Source organism: Procambarus clarkii, chromosome 13 (genome assembly GCF_040958095.1).
Source record: "Procambarus clarkii isolate CNS0578487 chromosome 13, FALCON_Pclarkii_2.0, whole genome shotgun sequence".
In the NCBI taxonomy this organism is placed as follows: Eukaryota; Metazoa; Arthropoda; class Malacostraca; order Decapoda; family Cambaridae; genus Procambarus; species Procambarus clarkii.
The window spans coordinates 21,913,012-21,930,840 of record NC_091162.1 but is presented as its reverse complement, the minus strand read 5'-3'; the positions used below and the strand labels follow the sequence as shown (position 1 = coordinate 21,930,840).

Below are 17,829 nucleotides of genomic sequence, written 5' to 3'. Positions count from 1 at the left end.
TTTATTAGTGCTACATTCAATGATTATTATAATGATGTGCAGATGTTGTTAACACGTACATGCTGTGTTGCTATGGCATCACTTTACACTTTCTTTTATTAATTAGTACACTAATTGTTTTGATGTGGCTCCTCAAGCAGGTAAAGTAACTTAATTGAATTACAGATTCAGTGATGGTTCGGGAGCGTAGTTGAGCGACAGATTGAAGTTTTCTCTCCATTTATTATTTTGAGAGGCTATTATTGTAGTTTGATTTGTTTGCTTGCTATTATTTGCTGGTGTTAGTAAATGCATTTCTACTTGATTGTAAGTTTCACTACTCCATCCATACTCACACAACCACATTAAACTGTTCGGGGGGGGGGGGGAGGCTGGAGTATACTCGAGCTGTTTGTGGTGGTGGAGTTAGTCTTTCTGTGAGTGTGACACCGGATACTGACCTGTAGTAGTGAAAGACTATATTCTACCTACAGTTTGCAGCACAGACATTTTTTTTTTTTTTTACATGCAAGCATGCGTATAGATACAATAAAACGAGAACAAAAGAAACAGAACACAAATCACAAACTACAAAATCACAAAAGCACAAAAGTACAAAATTACAAATACACTAAATACCGGCCTAAAGGGCCGACGACAAAAACATAACAATAAACACAAACACAATGCAATACAGTACAGAAATAACAACAGTACAAGACATGAGGGGAACGTTAGCTGGACAAGCAAGCATGCGTATAAAGACAACACACCGAGAACAAAACAAATAGAATACAAAGTACAAGTTACAAAATCACAAAAGCACAAGAGTTCACAAGAACAAAGACATAAAATACCGGCCTGAAGGGTAGGCAATAAAAAAAAAAAGCATAAACATAATGCAAGACAATACAAAAATAACAGTACAATATATAGTGTTGGAAATTTCCAACACTAATACAATATTATTGTATTATTCTTATAAACTAGTGTTGAAATATACTAATTACTGTAGTAACTAAAATTAACTAACAGTAGTGTTCACATGAACTATTAATTGTATCTGTACAATATTGCTGGAATTCTTACGAAACCAAGCTCCAGTATTGCGTCAGATTCTACCTAGTTAAACACATTTATATCCAGTGTGTTAGAGAATTGAATGTGATTCTCTAAAATCATCAGTATTCCGTGTGATATTTATTTACGGATAACATAACTCCCAAATAATTCCAAATCGAGAGTTTTTAGTTACAATTGTTATCAAGTAATAAATTTACCGTCACGCGTGAATGCCATGGAGAAAACTAAAATCTTCTCCATTTCTTGCTTACTACCATAAGACGAGAAAGTAATAATATTTAACTCCCTAGAATTACAACCCAGTCTTTATTAAAGCATTTTAGCCACAACTGCACGAAATAATATTATTCGTGATAAATAATTTCTGTGGCGAATGCGGGACGCGAGCGGGGAGGGACGCCATTGTGAGGTGGACTGCAGCTCGAGGAGAAGACGCCAATGTGCGGCGTGAAGACTTGTTGCGGAATTGAGCAACTAGTTTTGGTGTCAGAGTCTAGGACACGTTACGGTGAAGTTGTCAGCAAGATTTAACCTGATACTCATCACAGAACTAGTTAATTTGTTCTACGTGATCTGTCGTGACCGGCCAAATAAACGCTTCGACATTCAAGCCAAGCTATCAACCACGTGTTCGCCATTGTGAGAGTGAAGATTGGGACGCGGTTTCGGCAAGCCTCAACTTAATCAGTACCCTTTCAGCTAAGTATATATAACTCCCTTTTGATGCATCATTAGAGATTGTATAAGGCGGGGTAGATTGTCGTTACATCGAGCAACTTAAACAAAACCCATGTTAGTATTCTACTTAATTTATTTCCTTTTCCTTGAATATAGATATTTTAGTAGCCTAGTACATTGCTACGTAATATCCCTTAAATTACAGCTCGCGTGTGAGGAATTCACGAGCTGTTACCTTACCCATGTTATTCATCTCCCAGTGTTCTACGAGGAATTCCGGAGATCCCGAGGATGATTCGTAACTGATGTCTTTGAAATCGTCTTCAAGCTAAGACTTTTCATATTCCTTTAATTATTCAAATTCTCATTATTTTATTTTATCATCTAATGAATTACTGTGTACACTGGAGATAATACGTGTTTATTAGAATGATTAATTTCTGATGTTACTGATATATATATATATTTACTGGTGATAAATTTTCTATTGATTCTTTAATTGGTCATAAGATTAGGTTATTACACAATGAACTGGTGCACGAACCACACTAGTTCCTAGACATATATGAAGTTCTAGCAATAACCCCCCAATGTAGGTGTTTGAGGCTTTGATTCAAGTTAATTATCTATGCAGCCCATTAATTATTTAAGTGATTATACTTCCTAATATTTATCCATAGACACTGGTTCTTACAGGAATTTCTAATGATCACATTTTATTAGTTTCCCTCTTTACTATAAAAGCGGGTGGTCCTTCGTAATTGATTTCATTACTTTAATAATTAAATAAATAGAGTCAAGCCCCAAATGTCCCACATATAGTACCCAAACCCGCACCCATCAACCCAACCATCGAAACACAACACAAGACAAGCCTACCGGCTCCGGAAACCCCACACGGAGAGGCAACAATACATAATGACAATAAGAAGTATGGAAACATAAAAATATGACACATAAACAAAAATAAATTAACATCGCCAAATCATGATAATGGGAACAAAAACAGGCAGGGCAACACAAGCAGCCTGAAGTGTGCACGCAACCACTCCGCAAACAAGCGCTCGCCGAAACTCACAGGAACCGGAAATACGGAGCACGCAGGAACCGGGAAAACAAACCCGACCTCCCCACATACACACACACACGCAACCTCACCCCACATCCACGCACACAAACGGACACAACCCCACAACATATAGCAAACAAAATAAATCACTGGAAAGGAGAACAAATCTCAACGGGAGGTGAATATTTCTCAGGGAACTCATATAGAGGATATTTGTGCTTATAGGCCTCCCATATCAAATACTCCATGTCGGTAGGGGAACGATTCCCCTGCTTCAGGGAGGCCCCATAAACTCAGGAATCACTAAATCTGGTGGAAACGGCCGCTCCCGGAGCTGGTCGACAGAAGCCGCATAACAAGGAGGAGTACGGAGAACCACCTCCTCCGTGGAAGATGCCGAAGAAGCGTACGTAGGCCCCCGAGACGGCCCCGCCGTCGGAGGCATAGGGGAAGAAGGCAAAGGCTACCGAGATGGTAACACCACCCCTGACACCGCAGGAGATGCAGAAGAGATGGCCGGAGACGGGAGAGGCGGCAAAACCGCCGCCGATGAATCAGGGATCGAGGCAGGGGGCACGGAACCGCCAGAGCTAGCAGCCTGTTTCAACACCACCACCAGATCATCATAAATAAACGTTTTGTAAATGAAAATTGGACTCTTTTTCTTATATATATGAGCTACCAGTAGAGTATTTTTAAATTGGAATATTCAGATATTATTCAATGATGATTAAACATCAGGTATTGCGGGGCAGAAGTGAGAGGGCGTCCTCAGGGACTACACCAGGAAAATGGCGGAAGTCCCATTGGAAAGAGGCTCACGGCTCTAAAGATTGTTCACCCTGCCAGCCAGTCAGCAAAGCCACAATTGCTCAGAGAGAGCCAAGATTTCAGAGTATATTTCTGTGTCTGATGATCTTGCCTAAGTGAACAATCTATGTAAATAAAATTGTAAATGTTCATTTTGTTTAAAATCGTTAATCTCTGAAAGTTCTTCACTGATTGTTATGAAATTTGTAAACAATTTTCTATTCGAATATGTGCGTGGTTTATATATCTACCTACTACTATTTTTAAACAGTGCCGTCAGTTGGACGTGAAAGCAACATACGGTATACATAATATTTTACGATTCCATTTCAATATATCCGACTGCACTGTTAAATCGAATTTTTGTATATTTCGATTTATTTTCATGTTCATTTAATTACTAGCTGTACCCGGCCACGCGTTGCAACCCTCCGCCCCTGTCTCCCAGTTCTCCCCACCATTCCACCTCCCCCGTCCCCTCGTCCTCCCAACCATTCCTCAACCCCCCTCCCGTCCACTCGTCCTCCCAACCATTCCCACTCTCCGGTCCCCTCGTCCTCCCAACCATTTCTTCCCTCCCCCATCCCTATGTCCTCCCCACCATCCACCACTCCACTGTCCCCTCGTCCTCCTAATCATTCCCAACGCCACCGTCCCCTCGTCCTCTCCTGCATCTCCTACTCCCCCGTCCCCTCGTCCTCCCCACCATTCCCTCGTCCTCCCCACCATCTTCCACTTCCCTGTCCCCTTGTCATCCCCACCTTCCCTGTCCACTTGTCCTCCCCCACCAGTCTCCATTGCCCTGTCCCCTCGTCCTCTCCTGCATCCCCCACTCCCGTCCCATCGTCCTTCCCACCATTCCCCACTCCCTCGTTCGTTGCATTCCCAAATGATCTGATATTCCCATCAGAAAATTGGGAACATCAAATGATCTGATGTTCCCATCATTGAAATATAAGAAAACAATTAAAAACGAAATAAAAAGCAATGAACAAATAAAAAATTAAACTGTACTCACGAAATGAACAGCATGGTAAACAACAAAGCTCAATTCCAACGCAATGTCACACAAAATAATTTAATAAAAATGAAAATAAATCAAAATCTATGATAATTCAATTGATCAATGAAATTGGAAACATTGAAATGGAATTGAAACATATTTAGTATAACATAAATTGCTCTTACATGCAACAGATGGCGCTGTTTAAAAAAAAATCCTGTTTTTATCTGTCACTGGTGTGGCATCTGAACTTATACTCACGAAATGAACGGTATGGTAAACCACATGGCTCAGTTCCAACGCAATGTCACACAAAATAATTAAATCAAAATGAAAATAAATCGAAATGTATGAAAATTTAATTTGTCAATGCAATTGAAATGACATCATACCATATTTAGTATAGCCTGTGTAGCTCTTACGTGCAACAGATGGCACTGTTTCTTACAAAATAATGTTTTTACCTGTCACACGTGTGGCATCTATACTTATACTTATGATATGAACGGTATGGTAAACATCACAGCTCAAGTCCAACACAATGTCACACGAAATAATTCAATAAAAATTAAAATAAATCGAAATCTATGAAAAGTTCATTTATCAATGCAATTGGAAACATTGAAATGGAATTCGTAACATATTTAGTATAGCGTGTGTGTTGCTATTACGTGCAACAGATGGTGCTGATTTTTTTTTATTTTTTGCCTGTCACAGGTGTGGCATCTATATAGTAGGTATATAAAAACATGAGCATATTTGAATGGAACGTTGTGTCATAATTTCAAAGCAATCGGTGAAAAACTTAGGGAGATTACAGCATGTGTTGCTCTTACGACCAACAGATGTCACTGTTTTTCAAAAAAGCACTTTTTTCCTGTCACAGGTGAGGCATGTATATAGTAGGCATATAAAAACACGCGTCTATTCGAATGTAACGTCGTGTCAAAATTTCAAAGCAATCGGTAATGAGGTTTCGAAGATTTCTCTCACATGAAAACACAATTTTTAAAAAAAAGCATGTTTTTTTCCATCACAGACTTGACATCAAAATAGTATGAATATAAAAATCCGCTCGGATGTGAATGAAACATGGTGTGAAAATTTCAGAGCAATCGGTGAAGAACTTTCGGAGATTAGCGATTTTGAACAAACCAACATTTCCATATTTATTTATATAGATTTCGTGTGTGACATTGCGTTGGAATTCAGCTGTGTTATTTACCATACTATTCATTTCGTGACTATAGTTTTTTATTATTTTTGTTTTTTTAACTGTTCTTATTTTTCAGTGATGGGAACATCAGATCATTTGATGTTCCCATTTTTCAGAGGGGAACATCAGAAAAATACTTAGGATGTTTGACTACCAGACCTGCACCTCCTCATAGGATGATCCACAACCAGTCCTGCACCTCATCATAGGATGTTCCACTACCAGTCCTGCACCTCCTAGGATGTTCCACTACCAGTCCTGCACCTCCTAGGATGATCCACTACCAGTCTTGCACCTCCTAGGATGATCCACTACCAGGCCTGCACCTCCTAGGACGTTCCACTACCAGTCCTGCGCCTCCTCCTAGGATGTTCCACTAACAGTCCTGCACCTCCTAGGATTTTCCACTAACAGTCCTGCACCTCCTCCTAGGATGTTCCACTAACAGTCCTGCACCTCCTAGGATTTTCCACTAACAGTCCTGCACCTCCTAGGATATTCCACTGACAGTCCTGCGCCGCCTAGGATGTTCCACTAGTAGTCCTGCACATCCTCCTAGGATGTTTCAATTTTTAGGATGATGAGAAATTTTGCTTTCACGATATTCCTTTTAGTCATGTCTCGCTTGATGAAACCCTCGGTAATTCTGCCTCCTTAGACATCACTCGTCTTAAGTGTATTTGGTCTCTTATTAACATCCTGAGTGATATCTGGTAATTGCTAAATAATCCGTGAGACAGGCGCTCAGAAGTCCTCTGGTTTGGCGCCTTCTTTTGATAATTGCCGACTTCCTCTGACACGTCGTGTTATTTGTATCTCTGAAGCATTATACTGAGATTTATCACACTGATTCCCTGTACTGTATCTTATATTACTATGCTATATTAACAGGTAGACTGACAATTGAGTTTTACTGAGAGTATCTTGCCTGTTGTCCGTTGACGAGGGTGTTGGAGGCGAGGATGGCCACCACCCAGGCCGACACCTTCATGTTGACGGTGATGATCCTGCACAACTGTCATCTGTTGTTAACACCTCCAGGATCCCAACACTGCTGCTACCACAGAGAGGCTCCCAGCAACACCACTGCGGCTACCACAGAGAGGCTCCCAGCAACACCACTGCGGCTACCACAGAGAGGCTCCCAGCAACACCACTGCTGCTACCACAGAGAGGATCCCAGCAACCACCACTGCTGCTACCACAGAGAGGCTCCCAGCAACTACCACTGCTGCTACCACAGAGAGGCTCCCAGCAACTACCACTGCTGCTAACGCAGAGAGGATCCCAGCAACCACCACTGTTGCTACCACAGAGAGGCTCCCAGCAACCACCACTGCGGCTACCACAGAGAGGCTCCCAGCAACCACCACTGTTGCTACCACAGAGAGGCTCCCAGCAACCACCACTGTTGCTAACACAGAGAGGCTCCCAGCAACTACCACTGCTGCTAACACATAGAGGCTCCCAGCAACCACCACTGTAGATATCTCCACGACCGCTGTCACTGTTTGGCGCGTGAGGAGCTCAGCCACAACCACTTTTGAGAACACTGCTGGCTCTGTCTCACTGTTGGGGACTGTTCCTGGTGACAGCCAGGGAGCAAGTGTTCACCAAATAAACTATGGAGTTGATGGTTGGAGAATTCTGAGGTTCCTGCATTGTGATCAAATACTGATATACCTACCATAGTCCGCATTTACTACACACTCTTATCTACCTGGCCATCACACCTTCGTGAGTGACGGCTCGTCTCTTAACATGCAGCTCTGTAACAAAATGTTCAGAGAGTTTAACGTGTGGACGACAAACATGCTCGAAAATAATTTCCTTTATCGGGAACAGGAAGCCTGCATTCGAGGTCCCCCACCCCCCGCCACCTTAGTCTAATGCACGATGCAGCCCACAACAGTTGCCTAACTTCCTGGTACCTATTTACCTGCAAGGTGATTTAGAAATGAGAGAAAAGTGCCCAACCATTTATGTCCTGACTGGAGGATGGAACACGGGTCCATCGGTTATGGGATCGTGTACTCCTGCCTATTGACCTAGATTATTGGGTAGGATTTCCTTCACCAGGTTGTCAAATGCCACTGAAGTGGACAGGAACGCTGGTACAGCAATTTGTGTTGCTGTGCGAATGCCGAGGCCCCCGAGTCTGACAGGAAGGGAGGCTTGTTTCCACTGTGAATTGCTGTGAGAAAGTTTGAGAGCTTTTTCTAACATTGATTAGTAGCTAGCTGTCGTACTCATCTAATATATTATTATTGAAAGATGGCGAACACCTAAAAAAGTAAGTCAGCCAGGGGAGGGACAAGCATCATCAAATGAGGTAAAGTGCATCATGAACATTAATGCCTTCAATCCGCTCATCCATCCTTTTCAGGTTAGCGATCTTCTTACCAAGAACCTCGTCGATGGTGTCCCCTCAAAGAGGAGTTCCTAGGAGTGTGCTGTCTTCGGGGATGGTTTTATGGATATCAGGCAAAACCCTTTATTCGCTCTATAATGTGCCGGTTAGTGGAGGTTATTTCGCACTTGGAAGAGTTCAAGGTGAGGCCTAGACTTGCTCTTGCTCCTGAATTATTTTTATGCCCTCCTGGAGGGAGTCTGAGGAACCAACAAACGTACCATCATCCAAGAACCAAATGTTGAGCTCACTGGACAGGTTTTCAGTGACTTCTTTAAAGACTAGGCAAAAAAGAAAAGAAGCAAGCGGGTCACCCTGTTGGACACCTTCTTGTGATTCGATTTCATGTTCCCCGAATAACAGAGTTAGGTCCTTGTTGTAACAAGAATGTTCAAACGTGTAGAAGGAAGGGAAATAGCGATGAATCGCATTGCGTACTACATCTCTTCTTACCAGATTGAAAGTACTGTTGAAATCCAGTTTGATCAGGGCCTTTTCTGCTGTAATGTTGGCAATGTAGGCTCTAGCTGCATGAGCCCCCCTTTTTCCTGCAGGGATATTCCTGCGCAGCATGAACCACTGCCTCAAAGTCTTAGGAAATGCCAAACCTAAGCTGTTTTGCTTCAGCATGTTGGCTGCTGCCAGGCTAACTGTTCTAGCAGCAGCCTTAGCGACGAGGCGCCGGAGTGAATTGCCCACAGTTATTGGTCCGAGTCCTCCATCCTTTTTCCTCAAGGCACAGAGAGTAGCACCAAAAAAGAGAGCCCGTATCATCTCTTGTATGTTGCCAGCTAGGCATGCGTTGATGAATCTAGTTAGTTCCACCAGGAAGCCCTCTGCAATGTCTCCCAGTGCAGGGAGGGTTGAGCATTTGTTTGATATGGTTGGGTCTTAGTCCTGTGAACCCGCCTGCTAATCCTGGTATGGAAGGGTAAGGCTGCTTTATGCACCATGGATTCGACCACACACAGGGGTTATGCTCTGATGACACCGATTGATGGAACACTGCCGTCACGTGCAGCTCTGGGTGGGTGCTTGTCTCTCAGGACTTGTGCTATATTGGCGTCCTCTGGTGGCAACTGTGTCCTCGCTGGTGATGGTCCTGATCGCCCCTACAGTGTTGCCTTCTTCGATATTCTTACTGACTGTTGCTCTGATTTTGGATGCCTCAGACATGATCTCTGGCGAAATGCAGCTGTTGGAGGTGTTTTCTCTGACTGCTGGTGTGGGGTGTTGATCAATACTTTCTTTGGGAGGGCGCCACGTACCCGCACATTGAGTTCCGTCGTGGGAATGTTTGCTCACATCCACATTATGCTTGAGATACCACACACTCACTCTCTGGGCATGTGCCTTCTCTGCTGTTTATTGTTGGCTCCTCTTGGCTGAGAGATGCTGTTGTGACCTGCGACATCGGCGGGCGCCCACCTGGCCGTACATATAATTACATATATTATATGTATATATAAAATATATATTGTGAGTGCGTGTCTATGAATTCTGTGAAGTTTAATTGACGAAGCTCTAAAAATATTGGCAGTGTATTTATTAAGATTACTGTGTCTTGAGCAGTGACATGCAGTAAAGTTATTCTAGTGTTCAGTTGCAATAGTCGCCTTTTACAACTGCTCTTAAAGTGCTCATGAATTTTACTTTTTGAAGCTTTTTTTCTAGTGATTGTACTTTGTCATTATAGCTATTTTAGTAAATGTTTTAAACGAACAATTATTATCTTGACTTGTCTCTGCCCTTGATATATATACTGGACTGACATTCAGCTGATTAACATTCAGCATAAACACGGTGGACGTACTGTGAGGGAAGGGTGGTGAGTGTCGTCTGGAACACTGTCCTGCATCCCGGAGAGTCCTGCACCGACCAGGTCCTGGACACCTGGCTCACACCAGCGTCCTGGAGAGTGCTGCACCGACCAGGTCCTGGACACCTGGCTCACACCAGCGTCCTGGAGAGTGCTGCACCGACCAGGTCCTGGACACCTGGCTCACACCAGCGTCCTGGAGAGTGCTGCACCGACCAGGTCCTGAACACCTCTGCCTCTCACCAGCGTCCTGGAGAGTACTACACCGACCAGGTCCTGAACACCTCTGCCTCTCACCAGCGTCCTGGAGAGTCCTGCACCGACCAGGTCCTGGACACCTCTGGCTCTCACCCTCGGAGCAGTGATCACCACTCGCTCTATAAAAGCTTACGTGGTAAGTTTCTGGTCAGCCAGTTGGTGTACATAGCCCCTCCTATAAATTTCAGTTGGGCAGCAGTTGGTTGCCTTTGAAGTCTTTCCTATTATGGATAGTCTGGTAATACAGTGGTAGAACTTCCGCCTCACTCTAGTAAGGTCAGCGGTTCGAGTCTCCCAGTGCGCACGTGAAGGAAGAGTCAGTAACAGGTGTTAACATGGTAACAGGTGTGCGGGCAGAGTACACTTAGTGACAAGTGTTAACATGGTAACAGGTGTGAGAGCAGAGTAGAGAGCGTGGGTGTTATCAAGACACTGAACCACACTACACGCAACGATGACACCTGCCCGCGTGATCTCAGCACCCGGCCGTAATATAATGGCTCGTTGTTCTTCTCTGTGTGTAATCACCTAGTTTGTTAACTATCCTGACACACAAGAAAGTTCTTTCTAATGTCTCAGTGGCTCATTTGGGTATTCGGTTTCCACCTGTGTCCCCTTGTGTGTGTACCACCTGTGTTAAATAAACTTAAATCTTAAATAAACTAAATAAAGTCTTAAATCTACCGATTAAATAAATCTACCGTATTCATTCCTCTGAGAATCTTGAATGCGGTCATCGTGTCTTCTCCTAACTCTTTTTTTCTTCCCGGGGACGTAAGGTTTAGTTCCCCTAGTCTACTCGCAACTCATACCCCTCAGCTCTGGTACTAGTCTGGTGGCAATCCTTTGAACCATCTCCAATTTAATCTTGTGTTTGATTACATACGGACTTCACGATGGAGCTGCATAGTTTACGATTGGTCTTACATATGTGGTATATAAGGTTCTAGATTATTCCTTACCCAAACTTCTAAAGGCAATTCTTATGTTGGTCATATGCCGCAGATGATATCCTTCAGGGGACATGTCTCGCGAGACATCTACCCTCAGGTCTCTCTCTCCCTGATTCTTGAAAAATTTCGCCTCCCAAATCTGGCCTTCTGCTCCTTACACATATCATCATTTACATTTGCTCGGGTTAAACTCTAATAGCCATTTGTTGGACCATTCCTTCAGTTTGTCCAGGTCGTCTTGTAGCCTCATGCTGTCCTCCTCCGTCTTAATCCTTCTCATAATTTTGTCATCATCAGCAAACATTGAGAGGAATGAGTCTATACCCTCTGGGAGATCATCTTACGTATATCAGAAACAGTATAGGTATGAAAGTTTAACTCTGTGGGAATCTGTTTGTGACATCACACCATTCATAAGTCTCACCTTTCACAGTAACTCTCTGCTTCCTAATGCTTAGGTACTCCTTTATCCACTGGAGCACCTTTCCAGTTACTCTTGCCTGTTTCTCCAACTTATGCACCAGCCTCTTATGAGGTACTGTATCAAAGTCTTTCCGACAGTCAGATAAAATACAATCTGCCCACCCATGTCTTTCTTTCTTAGTCTCTGTCACCTGATCATTTAGTTCTATTAAACCTCTGAGTTAAGATTTACCATCCCTGAACCCATGTTAGTGGTTTGTCACGAAGTCCCTTCTCTTCAGATATGTTACTAGGTTGTTCCTCAAGATCTTCTTCATTACTTTGCATGGTATACAAGTTAGGGACACTTGTCTGTGGTTCAGTGCCTCTTGCCTGTCACCCTTTTTGTATATTAGGACTGCATTAGCTGTCTTCCATATTTCTGGGAGGAACAAATCCACAAGGGTCGTGACGAGGATCCGAACCTGCGTCCGGGAGCATCCCAGACACTGCCTTAATCGACTGAGCTACGACTGGGTAAAAGAGTTGAAACCGAAGTTCTACTGAACTTAGTGGATTCCGCCGCCTCTCCAAGGCACAAACCAGGGTTTTACACAACTCCCCCATGCACTCGAGCTATGTCAATAGGCCGTTCTCCCTCTTCGCCTTTACATCATTACACACAGAAATCACACTGTGATTTCATTGCCTTACATTTTCTTGGGTTGAGCTGTAGTTGGACCATTCATTCAGGTTGTCTAGATCAGTGGTCTTCAACCTTTTTTAATATCGTCCACCCCCGAGTGGTGATTAAGAAGAAGCTGTCCACCCCCCCACCTTGAAAAAGTCTCATTAAAAATCTCAAGTTTTTAATATTTAAAATCTATTTTTCATATCTCATTTCTATGACTATGACTATGTAAACAGAAAAAGGAGATTCTCTTATTTTTTATTTTATTTTTACATATTCGTCCATATATTTACACACCTCATCTCAAACTAAGAGGCTCAAAATACACAAGACAACATTAAGCATGCCATTTAGACGCATTTTCCTTCACTAAAGTAAAATTGCAGACAATGTTTGCTATATTTGGTACTGTATCAATAAATAAAATAAATAGTTATTCTTTAAAAAGAAATCAGTTGCTTGTCTGCTGTTGCACTTTGTCTGCTATTAGGTTGAATCGAGGTGGCAAACGATTTTCAAGTGCAACTTGCATGAGAGGATCCAAGTTCAGAATTGCATTCCTTTTCTTTGTCTTCACCAAAACTAAACTGGAGAACCCTTGCTCACACAAATATGATGTTGGCATCTGTACAAATATGGCTATTGCCTGCTCAGCTAGATCCTTTTACTCTGGAATATCAAACAGGGTAACCCAGAAATCCATGGGATGGGTAAATGTCTTGAAAACGGCTTTTTGTGAATAATCCGCTCGAAGCTCCAAAAGAGCATCACAATTATCAGTTCCTTCATCTGTGAAGGTATAAAGCATCCACATGTTGGAGGTCAGCTGGTCATTCTCACTGTCTGGGAAATAGAAGTCAAGGTTTTCTTGCATTAGAGTAAGGTGTCTGATAACTAAGTGTGACATATGTACCTCCAGTGTCTGCTCTGTTGCCTGCATTCCATGTTCCCAGCCACATTCCCTCATAAATGAGTCAAATACTGTAATTTAAAATGAGAAAAGCACCTCTTTTCTACATTACTTTTCCATTTTTTCACCTTCTGTTTAAATGCATTTATTTTCCCTATACTTGTAAAAATATCCCCACCTTTGCCTTGCTGACTAATGTTTAGCTTGTTCAGATGATCGATATTGAAGCCATGTAAGACAATTTTGCCAGTCAGAGCACATCCTGACATTTAACTGCCATGGGGTTTGCTTCCTCAGTAAAGAAAACACAGAGCTGCTCTCTCAATGCAAACATTCGATGAAGACCCTTACCCCGAGATAGCCAACGTACTTCTGTATGAAGGAGAAGTTTTGTGAAATTAGCTTCCATATCCTTACACAACTCACGAAACATTCAAAGCTTTTTTGCTTGTGCACAGATATGATTAACCATTTTGACAACATCATCAAGTAGAAGTTCAAAGTCACTTTTCTCCTTAGCATTTCTAGTTTCATTCAGTCGCTTTGCCACTAAGGCAAATCACTGTGAAACTGTGAATCACGCAGTGAATTGCGATAGAATTTGGTGAGACCGCTTGGATTTTCTTCACAACGCGATTGATTGCACCGACCAATAGTTTTTGCACCATCAGTAGCAACAAACTTGGATTTTGACACGTCAATGCCCTCTTCAATAATGAAAGCATGAAGTTCCTGAAAAATGTTATTTGTTGCTGTTTCTACGCCCAGCTGGAGGCAGCACAAATAATGTTCAACAATGGTTTTCTCTTCTAAGTCAGGAAACCGACTGTAAACAATCAGCTGTGCTTCTCCTATATCTGTGGTTTCATCCAGTTGAATGCCAAACGAAGCTGCTAGACGCAATTTTTTAACAAGCTGTTCCATCAGGTCATCTGCTAACATCACAGATCGACGACTTATTGTAGTATCAGACAACAGAATCTGCTTCACTTTCTTCACTGCATCTTTCCCTCCACGTATAAGGTCAGTTCAAGACACGACAGTACAACATTTTCAAGTTCAGTGAATGGCTTTTTTATATGAAGAACGATGTGTGTGTCATCTTAAGAGAAGCAAGAGTAAGTGCTTTCATGTCAGCGGGCTTAACTTGACTTTTAAAGGTCGACTCTTGCTTCAAGTATGCTTCCAAAGTTGCCTCCAAAAATTGCTTTGATTTGTTTTGATGTTCAGGATGTTTCGTCTTTAAATGCCGTGCAAGTTTTGAAGGAACAACATTTTCATTACTCTTCGTGGTAGTACAAAAAAATCACTTGCCTGGTGGGAAGGGATTTGAAGCTTCATGTATTGGCCGGAAGAATCCAAATACAATGTGCTCATCATTCCACTGTTTTCGTTGCTTTTTATGTGATGAAGATGTATCCTCTTTTGGAAGCCTACTTTTCCCTCTATGAAGTCCCTGATGCAGCTCCATCTTGATTTAAAAATCATCTTTTCTTGTTGCATCATCTGCTGCACCAACTGCAACAGGTTTTGCAGGCTCATGGTTGTCATCTGTCTTTTTGAAGTACTTGTAAATTGACATGGCCTGCAAAAGTTGAACAATAATGTTGAAATCTGGAAAATAAATAAGGATGAGTTAGCTTTTTTTTGTTATAATAACGTATATTAATTCAAATATAAAATCTGAAACCAAACTAATCTAAATGGGAACGACACAGTACTAAGACAAAATATCTAATCAGAATTAATGTGGAAATAATATTTGATTTATATATGGTTTTGAAATATAATAACAAAACCAATTAGTTCCCCTAAGACTGTATTAAAGGCAAGTTGTAATAATAATAATAATAATAATAATAATAATAATAGTAATAATAATAATAATAATAATAATAATAATAATAATAATAACAATAATAATAATAATAATAATAATAATAATAATAATATTAACAGTAATAATAATAATAATAATAATAATAATAATAATAATATTAACAGTAATAATAATAATAATAATAATAATAATAATAATATTAACAGTAATAATAATAATAATAATAATAATAATAATAATATTAACAGTAATAATAATAATAATAATAATAATAATAATAATAATAATAATAATAATAATAATAATAATAATAATAATAATAATAATAATAATAATAATAATAATAATAAGTATTACACACAGGAGTCACAAGAGGTGCAGGCTCACTGTCCAACGTGAAGTGAACAAGTACAGTTACACTGCAGTAATAACTGATATACCAGTCACCACTCCCTCAGTCCATAGTTGACAGTGTTGCCAATTCAGCCAATTGAGAGCGGGAACTCAGTCACGTGATTCGTAACAACCACTGGCGAGACAGTCCATTGTGTGGTTGTACTATCGGGGTCTTGCGAGTAGGCGAGGTGGCAACCTCGATGTTACAATAGGTAAATATATATTTGTAGTGTGTATTTTAAGAAATATAGGAGAGAGAGAGTCTCTTGAATATTATACAGACACGTGCAGGTTAGGATCTCGTCCACCCAGTAGTCCACCCCTAGATAGCTGTCCATCCCTCACTTAATCTCGTCCATTATAAGGTGGACTGTCCACCCAGGTTGAATAGCACTGGTCTAGATCTTCTTGTTGCCTCATATTATCTTTCTCTGATTTAATCCTCATCATAATTTTTGCATCGTCAGCAAATATTGAGAGGAATGACTATATTCCCTCTGGGGGAGATCATTTACATATATCAGAAATAGTATAGGGCCAAGGACTGAACCCTGTGGGACTCCACTGCCACTCCGCCAGTCTGAGACCTCGCCCCTCACAGTGACTCACTGTCTTCTGTTGCTTAGGTATTCCCTTATCCAATGGAGTACCTTCCTTTTCACTCCTGCCTGCATCTCCAGCTCGTGTACTAGTCTCCCTTGTGGGACTGTGTCAAAAGCTTTCTTGTGATCCAAAAGTACGCAATCTGCCCACTCCTCCCTTTTTTGCCTGATTTTTGTTGCCTGGTTATAGAATTCAATTAATCCTGTGAGGAATGACTTGCCATCCCTGAACCCATGTTGAAGTTGTGTTACAAAGTTCTTTCGCTCCAGATGTTCCACTAGCTTTTTTCGCACAATATTCTCCATCAGCTTGCATGGTATGCAAGTTAGGGACACTGGCCTGTAGTTTAGTGCCTTGTGCCTATTCCCCCTAGTATGGTAGTGTGCTAGTATGGTAGAGTGGTAGTTCCTCCACGCCCTTATATTTAATTCCTTTGCTTCCATACATGCTTGATTAAACCATAGATGTTTTGCTTCTTATTGTTTTCGTTTTGGATCGGGATAGACATGTTTAGTGCCTCCTGAAAGTGACTGTCACTTTCGGGTGACATAATCCATCATGTCTTGTATAGACTTAGCTCTTAGCTCTGTTTCCCATGGTATATATATTTTTGTGTGTGTACTCAGATGCAGGGTCGAGCATCGGCTTTATAAACGTTAAAGCTTCTGTAACTATGCAGCCCGTCCTCATAAACAAAGACCACAGTCCATTCCATGCATCCATCAAACCCTATGTTCTTCTATATGGGCACTGCATTATTTCATTTGGAACAGTCTGGAAACTCTCTTTTCCAGTGAGGAATTAAATATTACAGAAAGGGGAGTGAAGAGTACTATTGGTATCCACGTTAGCACTCAAAACTATTTCATGCCTGAATCTACGGCTTTGTCACGTCTGTATCCTAGTGTTGTTTCCTTACTTCCTCAAGTGCCACTAACATTTCAATAAGCTTTCATGACGAGATTTCTGTTCTGTTAGGTCTTTTAGCTCCTGTGGCAAAACATGTTCCATCTTAAAACATTTTGAAAGCTATTATTAAGTGTTTCACATTAATTTCACGTTATTCTGTGTCTCGTCTGTCTTATGTGTAGCCTGATCATCTGGTCCTTCACCGACAACTTCTTGCTGATGTAGTTATGTAGAAGTTTAAACTTGTCCTTAGATTTGGAGAATATATCAACCTCAAACTACATCCCTACTACTCTCATAATTTCTTTTCTCTATATTTGTTCCTCGCTCTTCTGTATGTATGGCGATTTCCTTCTGTTCTGTTTTTTCTGTATTTCGTCAATGTTCTTTTGCTGTCCTCTTTGCCACCTGGCACTGTGTTTCAAACCACGGGCTAATGCTCTTCTTAGTTACCTTATCCCTCAGTGTTGGTATGAACCTTCCTCTTACTGCTTTGAGTTTAACCTCCTATATAGTGTTATGATCTCAGCCTACAGGAGAAACGAGTCTCCCCCTTGAGAGTTATTCAACAAGCCTGACCTAACTGGAAGGTCCAGGAAATATGGAGGTGATAACACATGTAAAATAGTTGGTTGGATTTAAATTAACAATTTGAGATTATGGGCAGTGAAGAAGAAAACAGATAAATGACTGGTTAGGAGATGCTGATAATTTGCTGGAGGCGTGAGGCTCGCTTCTGGAGGGCTTTGACCTCACTTGAGGCCAGACATCGCGGGGGGAAAGCCGCGCTCCGTTTGAGC

The 17,829-nt window shown here is 41.5% G+C and overlaps 1 protein-coding gene across 1 annotated transcript in view; it reads right to left on the bottom strand.

The window, feature by feature from the left end:
• Positions 1-8,064, bottom strand: part of LOC138364397 (micronuclear linker histone polyprotein-like) — a 41,421-nt gene extending 33,357 nt beyond the window's left edge. Inside the window, exon 1 of the mRNA XM_069324016.1 lies at positions 7,887-8,064. Within this exon, the coding sequence (XP_069180117.1) occupies positions 7,887-8,064 (178 nt within the window). The remainder of the gene's footprint in view (positions 1-7,886) is intronic.
• Positions 8,065-17,829: the final 9,765 nt, after the last annotated feature.